This window comes from Solanum stenotomum, chromosome 1 (genome assembly GCF_019186545.1).
Source record: "Solanum stenotomum isolate F172 chromosome 1, ASM1918654v1, whole genome shotgun sequence".
NCBI classification, from domain to species: domain Eukaryota; kingdom Viridiplantae; phylum Streptophyta; class Magnoliopsida; order Solanales; family Solanaceae; genus Solanum; species Solanum stenotomum.
In genome coordinates, this window is record NC_064282.1 from 92,651,378 (window position 1) to 92,678,777 (window position 27,400).

Genomic DNA, 27,400 nt, shown 5'->3' on the forward strand with positions numbered 1-27,400 from the left:
AGAAAAAGTTAGCAGAAGAACAATTAATAGAAAGGGGAAAAAGAACAATTAATATAGAAAGAAAAAAAAGTCTAATTGAAATAAATAAATAGAAAGAGAAGAGTTAGATTTTAAAATAATAATAACGTCCTAGGAGTGAATTACACTTTGGCATAGAAATAATTGATCTTGAGCATCCACTTACAACTATCGCACTAATTAAACTGTTTGTTACCTAGATGTTCACTTTTAATTTTATACCATTTTTCTTAATTTTTATATAAAAATATATAGTTCGATATGAGATTATAATGGATATACTCATAAAGTTTCATGTGGATCCGTCCATGTTCAATGTCGCAACAATCACTAGCTAAAATATAACGTACAATGAAATAAGAACAAAGTACTCATTCTTCATCTGGTTGTAACTCCACTGATTAAGTGGGAACACGATTTGAACTTGCAATCTACCGACCATGAGTCTGATGAGGAGCGGGGAACCTCCCAAATGAGAGGTCTCAAGTTCGAAACTCTTTACATGCTTTCTCGGTCTAACTTGTCACACGACATGTTTAATGTGGTTACCTCAAATTTGTGATTTGCATGCTATTACCCTGAAATAGCTGTGAATTCCATAGTCACTAAAAAATTGAAGAGGTTTCTTGAAGGATATTTACAGATAAGCAAGTTGACATTATATTCACTACAGACACTTATTTAGGCTTTGACCTAAGAAATATAGAGAATAAGATATTGTAGTACCTTTTATCATGCTAAATCATAAGAACAAATGACTGCATTTGTCATTGGCGACAAAATATTGGGTATCATATACTCTTCACCTCAACTGAGGAAGTGCAACTCTGCTACTCAGAATGATCATTCACATTTACAAATCAGCTTTTGGAAAGATCATTTTAGACAATGTACAACAATTCTTGAATTATCCAGTTAATAAAAAAAGTTGCAAAACCAATAGATATCGTAAGCTAAATTTCATTACTTTCTTTGGAAACCATAATGTACGTAGTACAGATGAAACCAAAGAAATAAACCTCAACTACTATTTCTGCCAAAAGAGTAGTTTTAAGAAGAACAGGGGAAACACAATTTTGTATTCTCCCTTTACTCTTTTACCTATAAAAACAGTCAATACCTCCATATGCAGTCACAAATTTGGAATCTGTCAACTTCAAACTTTCACAAAACAAACTAAAGGATATTTGAAGGAAGTACTTCACAAAAACAAACTTGAACCGATGTACATATAAACGAAATGAGAGATGTCTGACGGTAGAAAAATAAATGTTTCTGGTTAAAAGAATCAACTTCACCAAAATAAAAATTGGACAAATCCCAACAACCTTAATATATTAAGGACAAAGTATTGAAAGCTCTAACTTGTTTTGACTACTGATTCAAGTTGCTAATATTACCCATATAGGTATCTTCCAAAGGTCCAAAATGTAAGCTACCCTTTAAGCCACCTAAAATTATGCACAAATTATGCACATTATCAAGGCCTTACACATGATCAATATTGATAGAATATACGTTTCTAGCAAACTGATTTACCACATAGCTGAGACTAATTTATACTTCTTCCATGGTGCATTAAGTAGCAAATCCAAGAAAGTATATGATACATTCAATGACAGTAAATAATTTGAAGACGTGCATTTCACCTGAACAGTAAATCCATCAGTATAATGAAAAGGGAAAAAATAGTAAGGAAATAACCTGGAAAGCTCCACGAAACATCCAGTTGATCACAAGCCAAGAAGAAAAGCTCTTCTTGTCGTTTCTCTATAGTTTCAACAACTTCAATTGGGAGTTTTAACTACAAAAAGAAAATAATTGAAGTATTCACCAGAGAATTAAAAACTAGCATATACCCCAGCAAATGGAGATTAACTACTAATAAAGTGCAGTAATAAAAGAAATACGGTAGAAAAATATTAACAGAACGAAAAAGTTACCACATCAAATGATTTTTTAGATTATAGATGAAAAAGGTAAGCCAGTTGGAATCAAAGAACAGCAAAAAATAAACGTGCAGAAATCACAGAACAATCTAAAATAATAAAGAGAAGATTAGAGTGGGGCTGATTGGAAAGACACTTGTATTAATCAACTACACGTGACTTTATGATGCAGAAAGAAGTACAACCAATTTATCCCTATAGATTTACAAAAATGATGTTGTTCATAGGACTTTGTTAGGGCTGCACATGGTATAACTTTTGTAGTAATGTTCATTCCACCATTCGTGTATCCGAGTATGTCCTAGTACTACTACAGGGAACCTTTAACTTCAAAATCGATTGTCAGTCTTATAAATTGGATACCTCATTTCGAGTGTCAACAAAACATATAATCATCTCTTTTGTATCTTCAGTGCCCTTCGGAAGCCCCTCATTTCGAGTGTACAGTTTATGATCTTTTATTAACATCTTTTTTCATGCTTTTTTCATCCTCTATTGTCAAATCCTTCAAGAAAAATTGAGAGGAATCACCGAAGAAAACATTAAGAACATGCATCCATATGGATGATTATATTATAACTGAAATCAACTAATACAATGATTTTCTCACATGGTGAAATATAAGAACTTATGTTTCTAAAGCTAATACCTCTAACTTATCTATGGCAGAAGTTTCATTGTGCTAAAAGATTGATAACTACATTTCATTGTAACCATTCAAAAGAGAAGAATATGGAAATTTGAGGAAGAAAACGAGGAAAATTTAAATTTCTAAAGTTCAATTGTTTCAAAAGCGGAAAAATTCAATTCAGCCTCCAGTACAATCTAGTGAAAGTTCTATTTTCACAAAGATCCATATTTCATATACAAAATAACATAAGAAAGGAAAACAAAAAATCGTACTTTCACCTCATACAACTTCCACAATAATAGAAAATATTGATTACTTGAGTTACTTTAATAACAGTAAAGTACAATTCAACCATTCACGAAGTTGATTCATCACCCCCATTTACAGATCGTCCTGAAATACCCAATGTGATTCTATGGAGTTCATAGACGTTGATTCACCATTTCCCTCTCTAATCCCTCTTCTGTCATCACAAAATCACTTTCAGACTCATCTGAATAAATTAACGGCAATCCTTGCAAAAGTATGTGTATGCATATACTGATGTAGTATCACAGTTGTAGCTTGGAGAGTGCAATCAAATGAAACCCTTAAAGTTGAGAAAGGGTTTGGATGAGAATGTGAAATACGAAGAGTACTCAACTGTGTATTTCTGCTTGTTGCTTTGATGGAATGGGAAAGGAAAAACAACGTGGAAGTTCTACGCTCATTTGCAGAGACATGTGCATTACAATAAAGTAAATAATTTATGATGACAGAACTACTCTTGTTTGTCCCACCATGTTTCCAGCATGAAGTACAAGTTTTAGATGTTGTGTTCGTCCCATAAGTCCCATTTCTATATAGGAGTAATAATAATTATCCTTTTTTCTTTATTTAAATTTGAATCTTAAATTTCAAGATATACATAATTTATCTTCTTTTCATTTAATTTCTTTAGAAAAGAAAATCACAAGATGTCAAATCGAATCTTGACCAACAAGATAAAATTTAATCAGCTAAGCGATTTTCAAGGGTGCAGAGGTTGCGTATGAGTATAAAATGTTATTATGGAATGTCGTTTTAATTTTCAAAGGATTTATTCATTTTCTTATATCGTTTTGTTTTTTATTCCACCATCACTTGTTGTTGATTATGTTTAGGTTATAACATTATCTTGTGATGTTACTATTTTTTGTTATTAGTTGCTTTGTTTCTCCATTGTCGTCTTTTCTTTTTCATTATTCGAATATGTTATACTCGACCTGAAGGTACTTCGGAAACAGTCTCCTCACCTCCACAAGGTAGGGATATAATCTATGTACACTTTATCCTTTCCAAATTCTTTCAAAATAGTCTCCTCACCTCCACAAGATAGAAATATAATATGTGTATACTCTACCCTCTTCAAATTCTTCCAAAGACAATCTCCTCACCTCCACGAGATAGGAATATAACATGCGTATACTTTATCCTCTCCAAATTCATCCGAAAACAATATCCTCACATCCACGAGATAGAAATATAGTCTGCATATACTCTACCCTCTCCAAATTCTTTCGAAAACAGTCTTCTCACCTCCGTATGTGTATACTCTATCCTCCAGTGTTTTCAAAAACGTTTTTGAGGTGAGTCTCAGGGCGGGGCGTACCAAAAACGCTCTGGGGCGCAAATTGAAGACGTAGATCCATAAGGCGTAAGTCCTAAAATTTGGGGCGTAAGCCTAAAGCAAAAAACGTAAGTCTTGTGCGTAAAAACGTACACCCCAAGCGTTTTCAATTTTTTTAAACCTTTTTTGCTTTAATTTTTTTTATTATTATTGGTGTAATGATATTTCTCAAATAGTAGTAATTATAATACTCTTTCTCTTCATNAGGTACTTCGGAAACAGTCTCCTCACCTCCACAAGGTAGGGATATAATCTATGTACACTTTATCCTTTCCAAATTCTTTCAAAATAGTCTCCTCACCTCCACAAGATAGAAATATAATATGTGTATACTCTACCCTCTTCAAATTCTTCCAAAGACAATCTCCTCACCTCCACGAGATAGGAATATAACATGCGTATACTTTATCCTCTCCAAATTCATCCGAAAACAATATCCTCACATCCACGAGATAGAAATATAGTCTGCATATACTTTACCCTCTCCAAATTCTTTCGAAAACAGTCTTCTCACCTCCACGAGATAAGAATATAGTCTGTGTATACTCTATTCTCCAGTGTTTTCAAAAATGTTTTTGAGGTGAGTCTCGGGGCGAGGCGTACCAAAAACGCTCTGGGGCGCAAATTGAAGACGTAGATCCCTAAGGCGTAAGCCCAAAGCAAAAAACGTAAGTCTTGTGCGTAAAAACGTACACCCCAAACGTTTTTAATTTTTTTAAACCTTTTTTGCTTCAAATTATATTTTTTATTATTGGTGTAATGATATTTCTCAAATAGTAGTAATTATAATACTCTTTTTCTTCATTATTGATTGTTAATACCTATCTCAAATAAAATCATAATATTTTTTCTATATATTATAGGCTATTTATAAAAAAATATTTGTAAAATCATTGAAAATTTCACTTTTGCTTATTTTCTTAGTAAGAAAATTATAAAACTGAATATACATGAGGCTATGCCTCGTAGATCCATGGGACTTACGCCCTGTGTCTCGAGACTTACGCCTCGCCCCGTACTGCACAAAACGCCTCGCCTCACACCCCCGCCTTTTAAAACACTGCTATCCTCTCCAAATTCTTCCAAAAACAGTATTCTCACCTTCACGAGATAGGAATATAATATGCGTATACTCTATCCTCCTTAAATTACACTTATAAAATATTACTGAATATATTATTGTTATCGTTATTGTAACCAACTAGTAGTGGCAAATGGACGGGTTGAAAACAGGTCAACATAAAATGGGTAATAATTCAACCCGCCCATATTTGATATGGATAAAAATGGATTGGGTAACAAATGGGTTGGGTAAAATACTAGTTTACCCATATTTTCATGAGTAAATAGTACTCTACTTAAGAATTCAATATGGAGAAAATATTTTAGGTTTTTTTTAGATGAAAAATGTTGAAAATACTTTATTTAGTTATATTTTGTATCATAAAAGTAAAAAAAAATCCTATAACTTATCAATATAAAATAAATTTATGTAATAACAAGGGGAAAATATTTTTAATTTCAAAGTAAATGAATATTTGCATTTTAGGACTAAAGCATGCTTAATGCAATTTAATCAATGTCAATACTAATACACGATTTGCTTATTTTACACTATTATTTGTTATCCAATATAAAATTAAACAAATAAAAATATATAATCATAATTAACAAAAGAAATGTACATTTAAAATATATATTTTTTGGAGTGCCAAAGACTTTATTTTTTCAAGGGAAAAGGGTCTGATATACCCCTTAACTTTGTCATTTAGAGCTGATATACCCCTCGTTATAAAAGTGACTCATATATACCACTACTGTTATACAAATGGCTCACATATACCCTTTTCCTCTAACGGAAGTGAAAAAAAATAATTTTAGTTTAATTTTTTTAAATTATTTTTAAAAAAATATAATCCCATATGGGTATATTTAATCCTCCTCAAACATATATTATATTTTTTTAACTTTTTTTTGTTTCAATGACTAATTTAGATTTATTATTTTGATGGTCAAATTTATTTAAGTTTTGCTAATATTCTTGTTAAATTTATTATAGATGAGCCAATTTTTTTCTTCAAATACAAAAATTAAATTACAATATATTCGAAAAATAGTTTTAAATTATAATATAGCCACAAAAAAAATAGTTTTAAATTTTTTTCTTTACACTAAGGAATGAAAGAAAAATAAATAACAAAAAGAAACTCAAATAATGATAATAAAAAATTCAGAAAATAATTTATGTCCGAAAAAAAATTAAAATATACCTTGAAATGTTCTAGAAAAATCATATATACCCATAAATATTTTTTTAAAGAAATCAAAAGTCAAAAATATAAATTTAAAACTAATTTTTTCACTTCCGTTAAATGAAGGGTTTATGTAAGCTCATTTTGTAACGGTAGGGGTATATGTGAGCCGTTTGTATAACGGTAAGGGTATATATGAGTCACTTTCATAACGAGGGGCACATCAACTCCAAATGACAAAGTTAAGGGGTATATCAGGCCCTTTTCCCTTTTTTCAATTATAGAGAAGAATAATTAGTTATATAAAAGACATAAAAAGGGAGAGAATAAAAGTTGGAAGCTTAATTCATTTGGCTAATTCATATTTTACCCATATTTTTATGGGTTGAATGTGGGTATCAGCCCATATTTTATCCATATAAAAAAGAGCAATTTTCACATATAACAAACATAAAAATCATATTTGTATGTTATAGTTATAGTTTGCATAATTGCGCTCATAACAAATTTTATGTTTGCTATGGAGCTTTTGATTTGTATAATTCGCTAGATACGTTCAATTTTATACAAATTGTTCAGTTTTGTATAAATTCATTTATACATTGTAATTTGTATAATAAGATCTATATTTGTATAATTATAAGTATATAAGACGAAAATATATGTATTTAAATTTATATAAACTATTTTCTCTCACTTTATACAAACACAAACGCATTTTATACATTTGTATACCGAATGGGTAATTGTGTACCGAAAATAACTAATTATATACTGAATCAGATGACAAAAAGATGAGATGTTTACTGCGAATTACAAATAAAATAAACTATGACTATAACATTTAATTTGAATTAATAGTTTGTTATTTCATATAATTTTCCCTATAAAAAATCCTTCACCCAACCCATTAAAATATGGACCGATTGCCAAAATATGGGTTCATTTCACTAGGACTATAACCAACTGAACTATTAAGATTCTCGGGAAAAAAAAAACTACTATTCACTTTGAAATCCACACAATTCTTGCCATAACCGACCCGATAACCAAATCCAAACCTCCACCATAAATATCAGCCCCTACTTCTCCTTATCATTCTCTCTCCCGAAACCCTAGCCCCCAAATCAGAAAACCCTAATTTCAACTATTTCTCTCTCTATACCTCAATATTCCCATGGCGAAGAAGCGAAAAACCAGAGCTTCCGAACCTTCACAACCAGTTGAAGAACCAGTAGAGATTAAGCAAGAACCTGAGGTTGAAACCGCACAAGAAGAAGAATACGAGAACGATGCCGTAGAAGTAGAGGAAGAAGAAGCAGTACATGAGGACGAAGAAGAACAAGATCCCGAAGAGGAAGACGAAGAAGGCGGTGACGATGATGAGGAAGAAGAAGAAATGCCTGGATCTGGAAATGACGCCGTAGAGGATGATAATGAGAAGTCGGTTGATGAACAGGAACAAGTTAATGGAGGCGCTGAGGTGAAGATGGAGGAAGGTAATGAAGAGGATTTGGAAGATGAGCCACTTGAGAATCTTTTAGAGCCTTTCACGAAGGATCAACTTACAGCGCTTATTAAAGAAGCTTTAGCTAAATACCCTGATTTCAAAGAAAATATTCAGAAATTGGCTGATAAAGATCCGGCACACCGGAAAATCTTTGTCCACGGTTTAGGTTGGGATACGACAGCTGAAACGCTAACTAGTGTTTTTGCAACTTACGGTGAAATTGAGGATTGTAAAGCTGTTACAGATAAGGTTTCGGGGAAATCAAAAGGTTATGGATTTATATTGTTTAAGCATAGGAGTGGTGCTAGGAAAGCTTTGAAAGAACCACAGAAGAAGATTGGTACAAGGATGACTTCTTGCCAGTTGGCTTCTGCTGGGCCGGTTCCGGCTCCTCCACCTACTACAGCAGCCCCACCGGTTTCGGAGTACACACAGAGGAAGATTTTTGTTAGCAATGTAGCTGCTGATCTTGAACCTCAAAAGTTGTTGGAGTACTTCTCAAAGTTTGGTGAAGTTGAGGAGGGTCCACTTGGATTGGATAAACAAAGTGGGAAACCTAAGGGGTTTTGTTTGTTTGTGTATAAGACTGTTGAGGGTGCTAGGAAGGCATTGGAGGAGCCACATAAGACCTTTGAAGGGCATACCCTTCATTGTCAGAAGGCGATTGATGGACCAAAGCATAGTAAGAATTTCCATCAGCAGCAACAGCCTCAGTCACAACAGCATTACCCTCAGCATCATCATCATAATCAGCAGCAGCATTATTATCAGCATCCTGCAAAGAAGGGGAAATATTCAGGTAGTGAAGAACTCTGCTTTTCTGGCAGTTTTCTATTTTTTTTAGCATCGCTTTTATACTGGATTGTCATAAAATTGATTAAAATTGTTACCTTATCCAAAAAAATCAGGTAGCAGTGCAGGAGCAGGATCAGCTGGGCATTTAATGGCACCATCGGGGCCTGCACCTGTGGGATACAATCCTGCTGTGGCAGCTGTGACCCCAGCTCTTGGACAGGCACTGACAGCCCTGTTAGCTACACAAGGAGCTGGTTTGGGGATTGGGAATTTGCTTGGAGGTCTTGGTGGGCCAGTGAATCATCAGGGTGTGCAACCAGTGGTGAACAATGCAACAGGATATGGTGCCCAGGGTGGATATGGACAGCCTCATATGCAATACCAAAACCCTCAGATGCAGGGTGGTGCAAGACCACAAGGTGGTGGTGCCCCATACTCTGGCTATGGAGGTCACTAGGAAAACTTAAGGTGTGATATCTTTCTCATGCCTTTGTGTGTTGGTTTCTATCAGTTATATATATAATTCACATGGAATTTCTTACTAGGATCTTGACAGTATGTGTGATCAATGAATGATTTGTTTATCTTGTATCCAATATAAATGTACCGGATCATTATTGGTTTTAAAGGTTGGGTACCTATAAGCAATGTGTATAATGTATACTTGACTAAAATAAAATCCAGTTAATTTGCTTAAGTGATTAGAATTACATTCAAATCTGGTAATCTAGTTGGAGTGGAACATAATTTCAGATCTGATCATTTAGGAGAAAGATTTTCTCTACAGTATGGAATATTGGAATCTTATTGCATGTGAAACTTGGCTATAGTAATTGTTAACTTAATGCTGATTATTGGTTCTTCCACAACTTTGCTCTACTGAAGGAGAAATCATGATAAAATAACCTCAAGTTGCCTTTATCAAAAGTTCAAAGTTTTTTTTTGTAATAAAAAAGTTCACATCAAATTGCATTAGAATTTTATGGTTCTGTTTCCTTGGACAGGTATCTGTAATGCTATGGCTCTATTTCCAAGTGAGGTAAAAATTATTGATTTGTTGCTTAGTTTATAAGTTTTGCAGCTAATATTCATTTGGTTTGTCTGTCTGTTGCCATATCTTGTTTGTGTTAACTTTCTGTCTTACATAAAAGAAATATCTTTCAACTTGTCTTTCACTTTTTTGAAGGTACCTTTTACAGATGCATTTCATGGTTTTTTCTGCTAAAAGTATTTTCTACTTCGATTTTTATGTTTTACCTATTCACTGTGCAGATTCCTTCATAAATGCATCAAACTTTTAGTTTTGGACTGGTGATTCTTCTGAAGTTCCGGGCACTCTCCAAATGAAGTCTTTTACTATCTCAAAAGTGACCTTTTGTTTAAAGACCATAATCTTCAATGTGTATTTTCTTTTTTATTCAAGTACTTCTATTCTGGTGAATGTTTTTAAACACTATGTAGTATTTCGCACTAAATTTTTCTATATTAAAAGTATTGAGTAGAAGGTAGGGTATCCTATCCTTGTCTCACCAGTATTTTAGATATTTAGCAATGTCTTTTCAACTTCCATCATCTTATTTTCTGAATGGTTTCTTCTACTGCTCCACAAAACACTGGATTGTGTCTCATAACAAGCAACTTTTGCTTTTCCCTCTGTTCAAATAAATAAAGTAATGAGCACATTGATCAGCTAATTTGTTTTAAGGATTGTCATGTAGCAATTGCTGTTGCAGGTAAAAGGTGATGTTCATGGCAATTCACTGCAGGTGTCTTCTGTTTCCTCCAATTTTTCCATGTTGATACTTGTTATGCTTGTGGTGTAGGGGCTGGGGGCTGGGGGTTAAGGATACATTTTATATATAGATTGAATGCTGATTTTATCTCCACGTCGCTATCACTTGAATTTCTATACAGATGTTTAATAGGTAAAGATTTGATTCACGGTGGCATTGATTGTTCTTAAAAGTATGGACTTGTGGGTTGTTTTTAACCTTAAAATAGTGATTGGAAAAGGGAAAGGTATCTGAATTATTCCACAAAATTGGTTTATAAACTGCTTTACAAAGTGACTCTAGGGATTTCTTTCCTTCCTTTTTCTGGGGTGAGATAAGAATTATTCCAAAGTTTCTGGTAATTTTAAATTTGAAATATATCCATGGAGAGGAAGGGAAGGGGGGGTAGTGTTTCTATCCTTGTTGATCTCTTTAACATTCTGTTGTAACATTTATGAATCCTGGAGAGGAAGGGGAAGTGTTTCTACTCTAGTTGATCTCTTTAACATTTGTAACACTCATGAAGTGGGTGGAATCCAAACAAGAATGCCATGTAGCTTTGATGTTTTCCATCCAGGGGCTGAGCAGGTTGTTCTTGTGGCATTTGAAGTAGAAGTCTTGTCAAGACAGATGCTGGTCAGATATGCAGAAGTGTTTCTACTGATGTTTATAGAATGACGGCAAAGGTGCATAGTATGGCATTTCTGTCCATGAGAACGACGTCTAGTGCTTTGTCATTGAGTAGCTTTCTATCTATTCTAACCCAGCTTGACTACTACTCCTACTCGGTTGAGTTGATCCTGTTCGCTGTGTTGTCTCTTTCAAAACAGGGAAAAGAATAAGAGTTAAGGTAGGGAAAATGGATGTACAAGAAACTAACTATGAAAATTGACATGACAGAATGAGGGAAAACTGGGATTAGCTTGGCATTGTTTCAGTTCATCTCTAACATTGTCTGTTGTGTTCTAGTTTTGAGTTTTCTGGTATTGAATGTTGTTAGATATAGGTAAAAATGGAAGGGTGGGTCAATAGCTCTAACAACAATTATTGTGCAACACTTTTTTATCTTAAAATAGTATTAATAAATGCATGCACTGGTTAGGTTTGCTGGTGAGATGAGTGAAGATATTTAGGAAAGATAAAAGCCACACCATTTAGTATTGGAGTCTAAATGGTGGGATGAAATAATTTTGAGTATGCATTAATCATATTTTATCTTGAATTATTATTCGTCTCACGGATGCAACCAAAATGGTGCACGTTTAGCAAGTAAAATGGGTTGTGATATTTGTTAGCGTTCAATGAATACACTAAGCTGAAAATATGATACTTCCATCAAGGAAGTATTGAAGTCTTAGATAATTTAAATGACCAAGAAAATTGATCCCTTTGTCTCAATTTAGAGAAAAAAAAATTAAAGTATATAATGTTTTTCTTCCTCAAATTTCTTTTTAATTTTTAATGTAAATAATTTAGTATGTTTTTTATTACATTCAAAATCATCTGTTAATTATAGACTAGTGGAAATTTTGAATAAATAATTAAATACAAAAAAAATTGATAAGCAGTAAAAGAGTAGTAAAATTTTTTATTTATTTTTTTCAGAAGAAGGCTGCAGATTCCCTGCATTAAAAGCTGCCAGCGTCTTGCAACTAACATTCAAAATCATCCGTTAATTATAGACTAGTGGAAATTTTGAATAAATAATTAAATACAAAAAAAAATTGATAAGCAATAAAAAAGTAGTAAAATTTTTTATTTATTTTTTTCAGAAGAAGGCTGCAGATAGGGGTGCGCATCGGTCGGGTCGGTTCGGTTTTAGGTGTTATTGGTTCGATTTATCGGTTTTCGGTTTGTAAATACTTCAAATCTATCACCAAACCAATAACATATTTCTTATCGGTTTTTAGTTAATCGGTTTATGATACTTAACGGTTCGGTTTTCGGTTTAATCAATAAGAAAATACTCATATATATTATATACATGATAAGAAAATTTTCAAATAAACCATATAATTTTTCCAGCATTTGGCATGAAAGTAATAATCATAGAAATAACAATCATTTTCCTTGCAAGTTTAGACATTAAGACACATTCAAAGGAAAAAGTGTGAAAGTAATAATCGTTTAACCATTCACAAAAAGTGTGAAAGTAACAATCGTTTAACCATTAACAATAAGACTAGTAAATTTAGTATAGTCTTATTGGGTTATCGGTTTAACCATTAAGAAAAATTATAAAAACAAAAACCGAACCAATAACCCAATAAAAAATTTTACAAAACCGTTTAAAAACCATTAGCCCAATAACCCAATATCAACAAACCAATAGTGTTTTTTTGGGTTCAATTTATTGGTTAAATTGACTTTTGCACACCCCTAGCTGTAGATTCCCTGCATTAAAAGCTGCCAGCATCTTACAAGTTGCAGGGGTATTTGTGCCTTTCGATGAAAACTCTAATTTAGACTGTTTAAATTTGTTGTCCTTTTAATTTGATAAATAATTTTATTGCCCTTTTAGCTCTGAATTCAAAAATCTCGTATAAATACAATATAAGCAGGAATCAGAGTGGAATGTTTCAGGTGTTGATTAGTGAAGTAACCAGAGTATACATTTTTTCATGAAACCAATAAGCCAGCCTTCTTAATTCAAGTTTTAGTGTAAAGTGGACATGTTTATATATTATGTCAACTACATGTTCCAACAAATAAAGTAAAACAAATATGGTTATATAAACCAAAATGCTACACTACAGAAGAGCCCCGCTGTTCGAGATTTGACAACTCAAAAAAAGTGGATGAAACATGCTATCAGATTGAGATTAATCTCACATAACAAGGGGAGCAGCTGGTATCAACTGTGAGCAAGTCCTAAAAACAGAAAACCGATTAAATAAAAAAGCAATGGAATGCACAAGAATAAGAACTACTAGTCATGTCCATAACTTAGAAGCAGAACCAAAACATAAGTACATGATCCGAGATAAGTTAAAAAGAGCAAACCACAAAGCCAAAAGATGTAAAATCTTCAGCAGAGTGATTCACTTAGCTAGAAGTCTAGACAAAATATTCAACTACTGTCTTCTCAAAAGAGTTTTGAACCAGAAACTATTCACAAACCACACGCATTAAAAAGAAAGCACGAAGTTNCAATGCCAAAAGATGTAAAATCTTCAGCAGAGTGATTTACTTAGCTAAAAGTCTAGACAAAATATTCAACTACTGTCTTCTCAAAAGAGTTTTGAACCAGAAAACTATTCACAAACCACACACATTAAAAAGAAAGCAGGAAGTTAGGCTAAACACGCCTTAGCAAAAGAACATAGAACTGGAAACTTTCTCCTCGAGCTTTGGAAGCTGAGGAACGGAAACTGGTCCAGCATTGGTTACTCCATTATGGCTTGAGGAAGTCTCTGATGCATCTTCAAACTTCATCCACTGTCCCATTTGAGTAGCAGCAAGATGGGCATAACAGATGGGAGCAACTGCATTTAGGCAAAACAGAGAATTGAGTGCAAAGAGACAAGGGAGAAGAGTGCTGTGCTCTATTCAGAAAACAACTGTTTTTGCCCAAGGAAAATGAGACTTACCAACAGATATTGCAGTGGTGCTCCTCTGGTACCTGCAAGGATGACATACCAATCTTTGTTAAAGCAAACATATGTATGTAAACTACCAAGTTGAAGCACCTATCGGTCTATCTACAAGATACTTAATGCTTTACTTACACATAAGAGAGATTATGAACAAGCTCTTGAAGATCATCAGCAGAGAAACCCAGCTCATCATACAAGACATGATAGTGAGTAGGACGAGTTGTACCCTACAAAACAAGAATAACCATTAGCAAACAGTAGATTGATTTTGTAAATGATTCAAAAACATTCAGTAGATAAGACATTTTGGTTAACTGTTGTTGAACTAGAGATTCTAGGACAAATATGTCCCAGAGCAAATAGTTAACTGACTGCCACAAAATGCAAATATTCTCTGCAGAACTCTATAGTAAAACGTTATACCAAAAAAAAACAAATGCCAAAGATATATGCCAATGCAACCACAAACAAGAGAACTTTACCCATAAAGGGTGGAGAAACATATCTAAATTAAGTATCTTAGAGTGAAATAGCAAAGCTAATGTACGAATATAGATGGAAAAGAGAACATAAAGACTTACAATCATTCCAGCATGAGCACACAAGTAGAAGTCATAATTCCTTGGGTGACAGACTTTGTTGTCTATGATTGTGCCTGCAACAAGTGACTGTGTAAGTAATTTCATCCAGTACAATAGTTGCAACTAATATCTAAGTTCAAGTGGTGTACCTGGAGGAACATTGTTAGGATCATTAGGCTGGAAAAACTTGGTATGGTGATTCTTCTGGGCAACTATCACCACAAACTTGGGTGACCACTTCTCATCAAGAAATTTACAAGCCTGATTAATCAATAAATAAAACAAATGATTTAGTACAATTATATCTTGGTTTCCCCGAGTCGAGCTCAATATTCATCAAGAAAGCATTTATCAGCCAAAACCTCAATAATCTGATCCAGCTCAACATTCAGAACTTGACTAAACTGAGATTCACTGACACCATCCCTGAAATTTTGAACAAGAGAATTAATAAAACTATAATTTAACAAGAAGCTTCTGGACCATTGCCATATAATGAACTGCATTTGATGAGTTTCATCTCAGGAAAAAAGTCAAACCTAGAAGTATCAAGTTGATCTACATGGCCAACAAAGACGTACCATAATAAGTTGATCCCACATTGATTAAAATCCAAATTTCACCCAGAATTAAGCATCAACTAACATTCAGACCATGACCTTACCACAAATGTTTTACACAGTTCTCTCCAGATGAGGTTACAAGTAACATCTCCAACATCTCAAGTACATGAAGACCAACAGAAAAGTTCTTTTTCAAATTTTATCACTTCAAAGTTTTTGTTTGTGCCTGTTTGAATTGTTGACTCTGGTTCTATTTCCATTTCATGTGAGCAAATATTTGCAGCATTTATTCAACAGAACCAAGATACAAAAAGCATTTACACAATGGAATGGCACTTTTATATGGCACACATTTAGCTGGAATCAACTGAAATAAAAGAGAATGACCACTGAAAGTCACCTGAATATTATTATATGCTCGGGCTTCCTTTTTCCAGAGCTCACATAAAAATCTAGCAAAGCCTCCCTGCAATTTTGTAGTTTAGTTAATTCTGGGAAATGCTACAATAGTGGATTAAACCAAACTCAGAAATACAACTTCTTTATTGGGATCACTGCTTATATCTAGCTACACAGATGATACCCTGTCGGATACTAAATGTAGATTCTCATGGTTGTTTTCACAAGAACGTGAGTTGTGTTAAACTGACTCACTCAATACCACATAAGAATAATAGTGTGCTAGGCTGCTAGCATATCTAACTAAAATACATCAGGCCCAAGCCCTGTCAAGTTGTCGTTATGGAGATAACTCCATCTGAGGCTTTAATTAACTGTGAGTAGTAACCCCTGAAACTAAAGCCCCTGCCCAAAAAAATAAAAAGGGAAACCTGAAAGGCAAACTCACCTCATTATTCCCTCATCTTCAGTATCAGAAGCACGTTTAAACAAGTTGTCTATCATCTCCACCTTAGGAGACTGAGTACGAACTGAAGCTCTGTAGCGAGATATCGAAGGCCACTGCCTTGAGCTGACAACCTGGTCAAGTAAACAATGAGCACACACAGATAGAAACCATTATAAATTACATGAGGGAGGGAAATGCAACATATGTCCAGATTTGTTATTGTATACATTAGGCTTATAAGTACCAAAACAATCACATAATCATAGGATTTAATTGGTTGCAAAGGAAACGAAAATAAGATCTACTGAAACTTGACAGGTTGTACCGCTGCAATTGATGGGACATCAGATTGGCCAGGAGAGCCATGGGACACATCCATCCCAATAATAATGGTAGGAACCTTAGATACCATAGGGATTGCAGGAGAATGTTCAACAGTTAACATAGAATTTAAACCTCCAAGCTGCCAAGAAGGAAAAGATGGTTAGGAAAACATTTTTGAGATATCAAAAGAGGTTAGGAGAAGGGGAAAAAAGAAGATGGCTCAGAACTGATGCTCGGAACTCTCACCTTTGCATTTATCTTCAGGAGCACATTGGTGATATATTGATCATTGACTCTTGTTGGAGCTATACACTGGGTAACAATACCATACTCAGCAAGATTCTTTCGCTTCCATGGTCCTGAAAGTTGAAACAAGACATTTTACATCTCATCTAAAGCTTAGGATACGCTCTTGTTGGAGGTTAGCCACTAATCAAGAGAAAAAGTATATTATACTAACCGTAAACGTCACAGTTTTTCCTCTCAGGAAGCAGACATAGCAGGAATTTAGGTGCCCCGGGAAGCTTGGATTGGACCTGCTCAAACATCTTCTCGACTCTAACGAGTGGGGGAGCCCTCCTGACTTGTGGAGATTCCTCAAAAACATCAAATGGGTCTTCCACCATCTGAATACAGTTTATTAAACAAATCAAAAGGAACAATGATAAGTCATTGAACTTTACACTCAGTTTTCAAGAAAATACGAATTTGAGGAAACTTACAATTCCTTTCTGTTTTCCACATTTGATCAGATCACTGACTAGTCCTTGTATGTTGCAGCGTGCAGAAAAATTGACAACGGCCCAGCGTTCTATCTTCGTGGGATCAACTAGTCTCTGCCATTACAGATGATATGTGAAAAGGAGAAACAAAGCAACTTAAGGAACAATGGGGCAAAACAAATACATCAAGTGTAAATAATCATGCAAGGAGGAGTAATTCTGAACCTTATTATTGAAATTCCATCTGCCATTACGAGGGACAAAGTCATCACCACCTGTCTTCAGCTGAGGAAATATTAAAGGTAAGGCAGAGTAAATTTCCAAATATCCTAGCTGGAAGTGATTATTAATTAAATAAATACCTTTGGGGGGGGAAGAACACGTCCTTCAATCTGAGTGAAGTTATTGCTAATCGATATTCCACAGGAACGAAGAAGGGGCTCAGCATCATATTGGTTGATTTTGAGAGCCTAAACCAAACCACTAGATAATTAGTGCCGATTCACCAGAATATTGTGAAAGTATCTTGATTTTTTTAAAAAAACAAAACTTACATTGCTTAAGACTTGCATCCTCTCCTGAGGCTTTTGCCTTGATTTCTCCACTAGTGAAGACCTCTGGAATGTGGACAAGGATTTTGTGTATCTTTGCAACGACACCAAAGAACAAAGCTGAAACCATTCACAGAAAACTTGAGGTTATGATACACAGAGAGAACAATAAATGGCATAGGCCTCCAAATTTAATCTGATTGCTTACCTCAATCGGGAAATAGGTGGGACGTTTTGGTTTCCCAACATTTATGCAGGGTAAATCAGCAGAATAACGCAACTCTATGTTGCGGTGGTTGACAAAGTAATCAAACACAGTAACTTCAGTTGTTTGGACCTCACCATCTGCATCTTTTCCTTTCTGCTTCAGGGTAAATCTAAATAGAAAAAGAAGATGAATTATACAATCTTGCTTCTGCAAATAAATGATAAATGCATTAACAGGTGCTACGTAAACAAGCCAAGGTTTAAATAAGAAGAAATAACTAAAGAAAGAAATGAAGCATACAGTTGTTCACGACAAGGTCGGTCACTCAATCCAGTAATCTTGTACTCTTGATTAGTGGGGCTCGTCTTCACCCTCAAATTCTTGAGTACACGCTTTGCCTAATAATTGTGTATAGTCAATCCCAGCTTAGCAACAGTGCACATAACTAGATAAACAGATCATCAGAAGCAAGATTCTACCTTTGCCCAATCCAGTGAAAAAGGATCCTTCGCATTTTGATTTGCAATCAAGAAGTCCACGATAGGCCCAGGCTGGATAATCATTGTTGTAGACACATCTGCAATTGAAGCAAAAGAACAGCATTAAAATCATTGTGTTAGCATAGAAATATGAAAGGCGTTGCTTGAGATATTAAGCACTAGAGTCGTTACCAATGTTCAAAGACAAGCCACTCTGGGTAGTACGGAAGCTGGAATGGAATCCTCGACAACCAAGAACACCACCACCGACATCAACAAAGTTCTTCGGATCATTGTGGAAAAAGGATTGTCGAACAAGCAGGCAACCCCTGATACAAGAACATCAACTAAATGAGGTGAGAAAACGGAGTCTTGAACCCGCATGTGAGATGAAGCAACAATTACTTACTGCTTTGCAGCATGCTGCCTCAGAATTATATCCAAGACTCGCAAGGCTTCTTGAGAGTTCTCCGACTCTTGACCACGCAGAGCATTTGCAATCGCCTGCATAGGGATTTTGGCAGCAAAACTGATCTCCACCTTGAAAGTTTTTGACTGATAAGGACGACGTAACCTCTTCCTGTCAGCTTCATTAGGACTTCCATGTCCACCAGGGCTGCTATTACCATTGTTCCTGAACATAAAAGTTTTAGACAGACTGTCAAATACTGGTAGGACCGGGAAAATAGTCTGCTCAGCCAATTTGAAAACCAACCTATTTGATGTCACGTCATCGAGGACAACAGTGAACTCCATTTTATTCCTAGGGAGTGCTCCAATGGTAAACAAGCTTTTTTCACCATCATATGCAAATTCCTTTCCAGCTAATTCTGTATCATAAGTTTCGTGCACTCTGTCTAAGACCTTCCTTCCAACTCCCTTCCCATCGACTGGTCGACCATCTTCATAGAATAAGGCAACCTATCAAAGAACAGAGTTAAAGGGCAGGGAATAATAAAATATAGAGAACTAAGAAAAGAAGGCATGTAAATATATGGGGCTACACAAACATACACTGTAGTGAAAGAAGTGCCCATCCACATTGGTCACATTCACTTTAAAGTGATTAGTAAGAATTTGGATCTTCTGTCCCTTGTTTCCAACACCACGTCTGGCCATGGGAATGCGCAAGATCTTTTTCTTCACAGGCTCGAGCTCTGTTTTAGCAGGAGTGAAATCTGGTGGAACAGGGGGAGGAGGTGGCAGACCCTCTGCTGCTGCTCCATTCGTTTCTTCTTCAGCCATATCAGGATCCTATCTGAAATAGAAAATTCTGAATTTATGGAAATGTGAAATGCAACTGGAAACATCATTGAAAGATGTACTCTGGCAGTAAGGTTATCAGTAAACATTATCAATGTACTACATCAAAGGACAATTATAATCAATGTAACTAAAACTGAACATGTCTTACATTTAGAAAATAATTATGAAGACTCAGGTAAGTATCATTCATACAAGGAAAAGGGAACACACATTTCAAAATATAAGGGACATCATTCTTTTTTCTCTGAAAGAAAAGGTAAAAGGCATCACTAAGACACTGCAAAGTAAAAGGCATCACTAAGACACTGCAAAGTACAAGGCATCACTAAGACACTGCAAAGTAAAAGGCATCACTAAGACACTGCAAAGTAAAAGGCATCACTAAGACGCTGCAAAGTACTCCTTACCATATCAGGAAAAACACTACAAACTAATCCTTACCATATTCGGAAAAGGAAAAAAAAAGAAACAACACCAACAAAGACCATTCGAGTTGATATATCAATGGAAGAATACTTGAAAAACCATGATGTCATAAATGGCCACCAAAAACTTGAAGAGGATGGAATATCTACATCTGTAAAATCATTTTCATTTCTTTCCTATGGTCTAGTTGTATATTTTACAATTTTTTCTGGTTAGAAAAGAAAAACCATGAAGCAGAATAACTAAAACAAAGAAGCAAATGCAATTCTTACTAAAAACTTCAACCTAAAGACAACAAACATGCAGAATAGGATAGACAAAGGCATGTAGTAAACCAGACTAAAGGTCCTGGAAGTAAAACTCAACAACACAAGATAGTTTTTAGTATTAACTCAACACAAGTCACAAAAAAGGCTTAAAGAGAGAGCTACGAAAACAAACAGGCCGTGAAAATACTACATAAGTAGAGGGTTTTTAGGCAAAACATCAAGAAGAACAAACCTTACATTCTAGAACACACCCAACTAGAAAGACACACACATATGAAGAGCTCCAAATATAGCCTAGTATAAACTTACCATTCAAAGTCTAATGACAGTCTAAACAGATAAGAGATTCCAAAGTAGAAAACATAAAAATTTACAGAAAAAATAGCACAAGTATTACTCAAAATATATTAATTTCCACAATCAAATCCATAATACACACATGCAAGACAATATAAACTACAAACAGAAAGAACACCCCTGATTTTTCACAGTCAAAATCTAGCTTCTTTTTTTCACTTTTTTCATTCCAGCAGAAATACAAGTCAAACAGATCTCACTAGATCCACAAAAATACATAAATTTTTCATTGAAAAATACTACAAATAACAAAAATTAGAACCACCCCAGAAACTATTCAACTACTATAACAGAACAGTGTTTAACAAAAACTGCAAATCCATAAATAAAGCTATAATAACAAACATGCAAGCCAAGTAAACCACACAGAAAAGGAACTAAATATTTTTTTTATTTTTTGTAAAATCTTTTTCTAAAGTTTACTCAACATCTCTCAGCAAAAAGATGTGAAGCTTTCTCATCAAACACAACAAAAAAAATCAAAATAAACAAACCCGACAAATTATTCAACCAAAAATCACTCAAACTAAAGAAGCATTAACAGATTTATCAGCTGAAAAAACTCAAATCCCAGAAATCAGCCAAACAAAATTTTTGTGCCTGTAAATCCCTTTTTTTCAGTTCAAGTTCATCAGAAACCCAAAAGTTTACTCATCAAACACAGCAGAAAATATCAAAAATAAACAAACCCCACAAATTATTCAACCAAAATAACTCAAACTAAACCAACATTGACTGATTCATCAGCTTAAAAACTCAAATCCACCCAACAAAATTGTAAAAAAAAATTAAAAAATCTACAGTGTTCATAAACACTTTTCGGCAGAAACCCATAACCTAACTCACCCCACACAGCAACAAAAATATCAAAAACTAAACAAACCCCACAAAATTTTAACCCAAAAAAACTCAACCTAAAGCAGCATTGACCGTTTCAGAAGCAGAAAAAAACACAAACCCCACAAAAATACTTCAAGAAAACATGAAAATTTTGCTAAAAGGAGTATACCTTCTGCTCAAAAGAGGCAGATGAAGCACCAAAATCAAGAACAAAACCCTAATGGAACACAGGAGAAAAGAGGGGAAGGAGGAGAGTGACAAATTTATGAGAGAGTGGACTGAGAAAAAAAAGAGTATTTAGTACCTCCCAACAGTTACGAGTGAGCCTAAAATACTGCCTCTTTACACCTTTTTTGCCCTTTCTTGTGTCGCTCTTTATGAGCTCCACGTGTCCCACCACTATAATAATGATAATAATTTATTTTTATTATAATTATAATTATAATTACTTGTGTGTGAAAACTTTATTATATTTTTTTTACTTATATAGAGTGATACACCTAGAAACAATAGTTCTAGATGCTATTATTAAGTAAGATTGTGATTTTGTTATACTTATATTTAAATAATGGATGATAATCTAGTATAGTCAAATCTCGTTATAATAGTCCTTCGTTATAATAGTATTTCACTATAATAACTCATAAGTATATATTGTGATGAAGTGGTTGTTACCCATTTGGCATAATCTCGTATAAAGTTACAATTCATTAAACATGGTAATTTGGGTTAGGCGAAAATTGGGGGTAAAATTCATGTTAATGGTTGATATGTTCAGTCGATTCTCTTTCTTTTTGTTGGAGTCCTGACCCATACGAATAAGCAGAATTTGAAGGACAAAAAAGACCTTGGTGAACCGTCAATCGTGATAATTTAATAAATAAGTGTGAGTTTTATTGTCCGATGGTATAAATACTGACTACACTGAGGAACAAACTTTGAAGTGAAGGATATGAACAAGCGAAATAGTGTGTTTCAACTTTTGTTTTTGTATTTGTCTACAAAATAGACTCTTCATGTTATATTGTACTTATCGTCAACAACATACATTATGACACCCCACCTTGAATTTGCCTCATGGGGTGTCATAATGTATGTTATTAACAGATGACATGTTCTAGTAAAGTAGATTTGTGGCAACATTGACAATAAGTTGGAGATTTGGAGATGGATCGTGGAGTCTAAAGGGTTAAGGTAAAGTAAGGCTAGAAAGGACTATTTGGAGTGCAAGTTCAATGATACATGGGACTAATGTGAAAGTAAGGCTTGACACGAGATATCTAAAAGTTAGGAGGTTTTAAGTATCTCAGGTCTATTATTAGTGAAAATGGGGAGATTAATGAGGATGTCGCCCATTGTATTGGTGCAATATTGATAAAATGGAGTCCCACATCTGAAGTTTTATGTGATAAAAAAGCGCCACAATGACTTAAAGTCGGGTTTTACGAAGTGGTTACGACTTGTGAGACCAACTTTGTTGTAGGAGGGCGAAGTGTTGTATTGTCAAGAGCTACCACATTCAGAAGATAAAAGTTGCGGAAATGAGTATGTTGCAGTTGATATGTGAATATGTATGAGCGATGAGATTAGAAACAATGATATCATGTATCGGATGTCGCAGTACAGATGTGTGGGGTTTAGCCATGGATGACTTTATAAGAGATAGTGGTAAACTAAATAAGTGTTTGGGGAATGTGTGATTAAGTAGGACATGATGCAATTTCAATTTATCGAGAACATAATCTTAGATACGAGGGTGTGGAGGATGTGAATTAGGATAGGATAGTAGTAGGCAATGTTTTCAAGAACGTTTTTGGGGTGAGTCTCGAGGCGGGGCGTACAAAAAATGCTCCGGGGAGTAAATTAAAGACGTAGATCCATAAGGTGTAAGTTCTAAAATTTGAGGCGTAAGCCCCAAGCATAAAAACGTAAGTCCTGGACGTAAAAACGTAGGCCCGAACATTTTAAATTTATTATTTTTAAACCTTTTTTGCCTTAAATCATATTTTTTATTATTGGTGTTATGCTATTTCTCAAATAGTAATTATAATACCTTTTTTTTCTTCATTATTGATTATTAATACTTATCTCAAATAAATATACTTTTTTATATATTATAGGTTATTTATAAAAAATTATTTGTAAAATCATTGAAAGGTTTACTTTTGCTTATTTTATTAGTAATAAAACTATAAAATTGAATATACACGAGACTACTCCCCGTAGATCTATGGGACTTACGTTCCGTGTCTCGGGGCTTACGCCTCACCCCATACTGTATACTCGCCTCACGCCCCCGCCTTTTAAAACACTGGTAGTAGGTATTAGTACATTTTCGTATTATTCATTCATACTAGTACTAGAGAGTATTTCTCATTTATTGTTCTTCGATTTTTGTTACTGTTTGTTATTTCTTATACCTCGATATTGTATTATTTTTTGTAGTTTTTGTTCTTTTACCAATTGCTATTGTTGTTAGTGCTTGTAGTGTCTTGTAGTTCTGTTACTTTATTTTAAGACTACTTTGGACTATTTTTTTTATGCCGATGATCTATTGAAAATAACTTATCTTCCTATAAGGTACAAACTAAGTATGTGTGATTATCGAGGGTTGAACATTGGGCGTAAATATCGATGGTTGAACATTGAGCGTGAATATCGAGGGTTGAACATTAGGCGTGATTATTGCGCGCCATCAAGTGCTTAAGGCATAATCATCACAAATTATAGTTTTACACGTGAATTTAATGGTGTTTGTAAGTACCTCATTCAGAGGCGAGGTCCTGTACAAATTTGATAAAAAACCTTTTAAGCACTAGTATTTACAAATAAAAAAAATATTGACAATGTAAAATATCTTTACAGTAATAGTGTAATTTTATTTTATTTTTACAAAATTTCAAAACTAATTATGTAATTAAATATAGCCAAATTCTTTTGTCTAAGTAGTACTCTATCCCTGATTTATAACATCAATATTAATGCATAGAGTCAAAGTTCTATATTTAACCATATCCATTTCAAGTAATCTTTAACTATTAGAAAATCATGTATTTTATATGATATTTATAAATATCTTATTTTGTTTAAAATTTTAAAGAAATTAATATCTAAATTCATACTGATTAAAACTATTTATAGGTCAAATAGTAGTATTTTGTAACGTGATTTTTTCAAATATTTCTTATAATTCTAAATTTAAAAGAAATTGATACTATAAAATATAAGTTGGCCTTGGTATCACAAATTTCATGATTCTTTTTTGAACAATGGATAATGTACTTTTGTCCTTGTGAAGAAAAAATAAATAAATATCTTGAATATTTTATAACATCCTACCAAGAAGAGGGTACAATAGACTTTTTCTTTTTAATTAAAAAATGAATAGCCTTTTTAAGATTGTTCGAATATTACTTTGGATTTCTCGATATCAATAAAAATTTGAATTCAACTTTGTTTATGTCATTGTATATCCTAAAAGATTTTACATCATAATTGGAAAGATGGAAAAAGATTTTTGTCTTATCTTGGAGAAAAAATAAATAAAAATCTTGAGCTATCATATAGAATTACAATAAATTTGATAAAATTGAAAATTTTCAATTGACTCAATTTTTGCTTTAATAATTAAATCAAGTTAATCGTTTAAAAAAAGAAAAAAATTATAATGTCGGTTTGGTATATCATGTATCTTGATTAATGGTGATTGACGTATCGGTAAATGATGTAATTGGATGAATAAAATTTTGAATTTCTTAACTGAGATTTTATATCTGTAAAAGAAAATAATAACCTCTTTTATAAATTATACATGACACTAATTTAAATTAATTAGATCAATGTGTGTTAAGTGTGTCAAAGGCTAGGACAAAACAATTCGGTCCATAAAAAATACAACTCGGCTAGTGTGTGATCGGGTTGACTTATGAGTTGGAGAAATCAACTTCAATCGGTTTAAATTTTAGTGGGCTACATCTTGCCCATGTCGAGTCGGGTTTCAATAGAATATTTATTTTTAAAAATAAAATTTAAATTATGTAGTGTCTTAAATACAAATGTAACTTATATTAACATTGAGCAAAATTGGTCTGAAAAATATTAATAATTTTGTTGATTTGTTTCTTGAATTCCCACATTATCGGTGAGGGTTCGATTCTCCATATAGTAACCTTATCTCCAATTTCCATTCCTCTACCTCTATTTGTTTAAATTACAAGTACAAATTTGAATACCCAATTTATGTTGACATGACATTGTTAATTCAAAATTATTACTCTAAATAGAAAATTTAAATTGTGCAAAATAGGTTTGTTTGACACATACCTACGTTCCTTTTACTTGGTTCGATCCGATCCAATCGAAAACTGATTTGATCCAATTCCATTTTGAATCAGTCCATTTAACCAGCTTAATAAGGTGTTGAAAAATATACAAAAACAACAATAATATACTGAGAGAAACTTCGCAAATAAGACTTGGAAAGGATATGTATTTAAAATTAATTATAATTAATAACTACTAGCAGATAATACTAAAATCAAATAATTATGTCACAAAATTATTATTTTACATACCTCGCATTTGAAGCATTGATTTAAGAAACTCTCATTGTTTCTTCATAGTTTATAAATATAAAAATTCTACAATTTTTTTTTTTTGTGATTATCTTGTAAAGATAAATGTTGGCAATATTGTAGTATATCCATATTCAAATAGTTAAAATTAATTTCAATTGACTAAACTTTATCCCCAATTCAAATTCAAATTCAAATCAAATGCTTAAATTGAATAAAGAGTAGTTACATCTAATTTTCTCCAATGTCTTTTTCTTGAAACTAACATTCTTTTATGATTTTATCTCATTTAGATATTTTCTATTAGTACATATTTCGTATAAATTAAATAATTTAATTACAATTTCAATTGTTATAGTCTTTGTTGGTGTTAATTGATTTTATTGATTAACACAGCATTATAGTAGTTGGATAAGGATGGATGAGAGTTGTACTCAACAATCTCTTAAATTGTGAGTAAATTTCATTTAGACATTCAAACTATGATATGGTTCGATTGAAAATACATAATTCTATTAGCTATCATTGCTCAGAATTTGGAAAAGATTTCTTTGTGTGGTCTCAAACGCTTATTGAGATTAAATACTAATTAGCAGTCTAAAATATGATTATCTCACCAAAAATTCTCATAAATATACTTATGACTATTAAGGGTTGTTTGGTATGAGGATTAAGAATATGGAGAATGATGTTATCAAGCAATAGGTTAAGGGTATTAGTTAATCTTGTAATTATTTATTTCATCATTTATTAATACAATGGAATGAATTATTCTATATATATGATAAGTTAATCGATCATATCCCAATTTATGATCCTATTCTCAGGAACAAACAATTTATATCCTTCAATTTAAATTTATTTGTCGTATTTTGCCTTTTAATTTATTTTTATAAAATAAAAATATTTTTTAAATTTTAATTTTCTACATAACATAACATATTTAAGACAATAACATTACAGAGTACCTTCATTATTTTTATAAACATCATATTAAATTAAAATAAAATAAATAAATTGAAACGGTAAAAACATTAAACACAGATTTAAGTCATCATTAATTAGGCCATCAAATCAATTTTATGAAGCTACCCTACACCATTACAAAAAGACAGTATATCAGTAACGAAAAGGATAGTAAAAAGACATCAAAGGGTCCCAATAAGGTTGGCAATTGTGCACACACTATACACAAAGTTCAACCGCTTAAATTATGTCATCT

General features: G+C 33.3%; 2 protein-coding genes and 1 pseudogene across 4 annotated transcripts in view; 1 reads left to right on the forward strand and 2 right to left on the reverse strand.

The window, feature by feature from the left end:
• The window catches only part of LOC125863522 (probable E3 ubiquitin-protein ligase RHC1A), an 87,184-nt gene that overhangs the window by 21,658 nt on the left and 38,126 nt on the right, over window positions 1–27,400 (reverse strand). The gene's annotated exons all lie outside the window — the stretch shown is intronic.
• LOC125863371 (UBP1-associated protein 2A-like) lies at window positions 7,586–10,366 on the forward strand (annotated as a pseudogene). The gene is made up of 4 exons (XR_007446132.1): window positions 7,586–8,807; window positions 8,917–9,271; window positions 9,808–9,842; window positions 10,076–10,366. The product of XR_007446132.1 is annotated as a UBP1-associated protein 2A-like (transcript).
• Window positions 13,494–21,924, reverse strand: LOC125863316 (protein argonaute 4-like). The gene is made up of 24 exons (XM_049543509.1): window positions 21,774–21,924; window positions 19,461–19,704; window positions 19,162–19,367; window positions 18,856–19,080; window positions 18,639–18,775; window positions 18,447–18,544; window positions 18,268–18,365; window positions 17,968–18,136; window positions 17,763–17,879; window positions 17,571–17,678; window positions 17,434–17,493; window positions 17,209–17,322; window positions 16,947–17,112; window positions 16,733–16,845; window positions 16,488–16,625; window positions 16,163–16,293; window positions 15,716–15,781; window positions 15,115–15,178; window positions 14,902–15,013; window positions 14,753–14,826; window positions 14,304–14,398; window positions 14,166–14,197; window positions 13,844–14,060; window positions 13,494–13,695 (listed from the first exon to the last, which is right to left on the reverse strand). Exons 2-23 carry the CDS (start codon window positions 19,689–19,691, stop codon window positions 13,885–13,887), a joined length of 2,730 nt encoding a protein of 909 aa, XP_049399466.1. The 5' UTR covers window positions 19,692–19,704; window positions 21,774–21,924; the 3' UTR covers window positions 13,494–13,695; window positions 13,844–13,884.

Excerpts from the sequence above, each read along its gene's own strand:
- LOC125863316 (XM_049543509.1), bottom strand. The coding sequence starts at position 19,691 with ATGGCTGAAGAAGAAACGAATGGAGCAGCAGCAGAGGGTCTGCCACCT. Across the intron at positions 18,366-18,446 it reads TTTCACTGGATTGGGCAAAG|GCAAAGCGTGTACTCAAGAA; the intron begins GTAGAATCTTGC and ends CACAATTATTAG. Across the intron at positions 15,782-16,162 it reads GAAGATGAGGGAATAATGAG|GGAGGCTTTGCTAGATTTTT; the intron begins GTGAGTTTGCCT and ends ACAAAATTGCAG.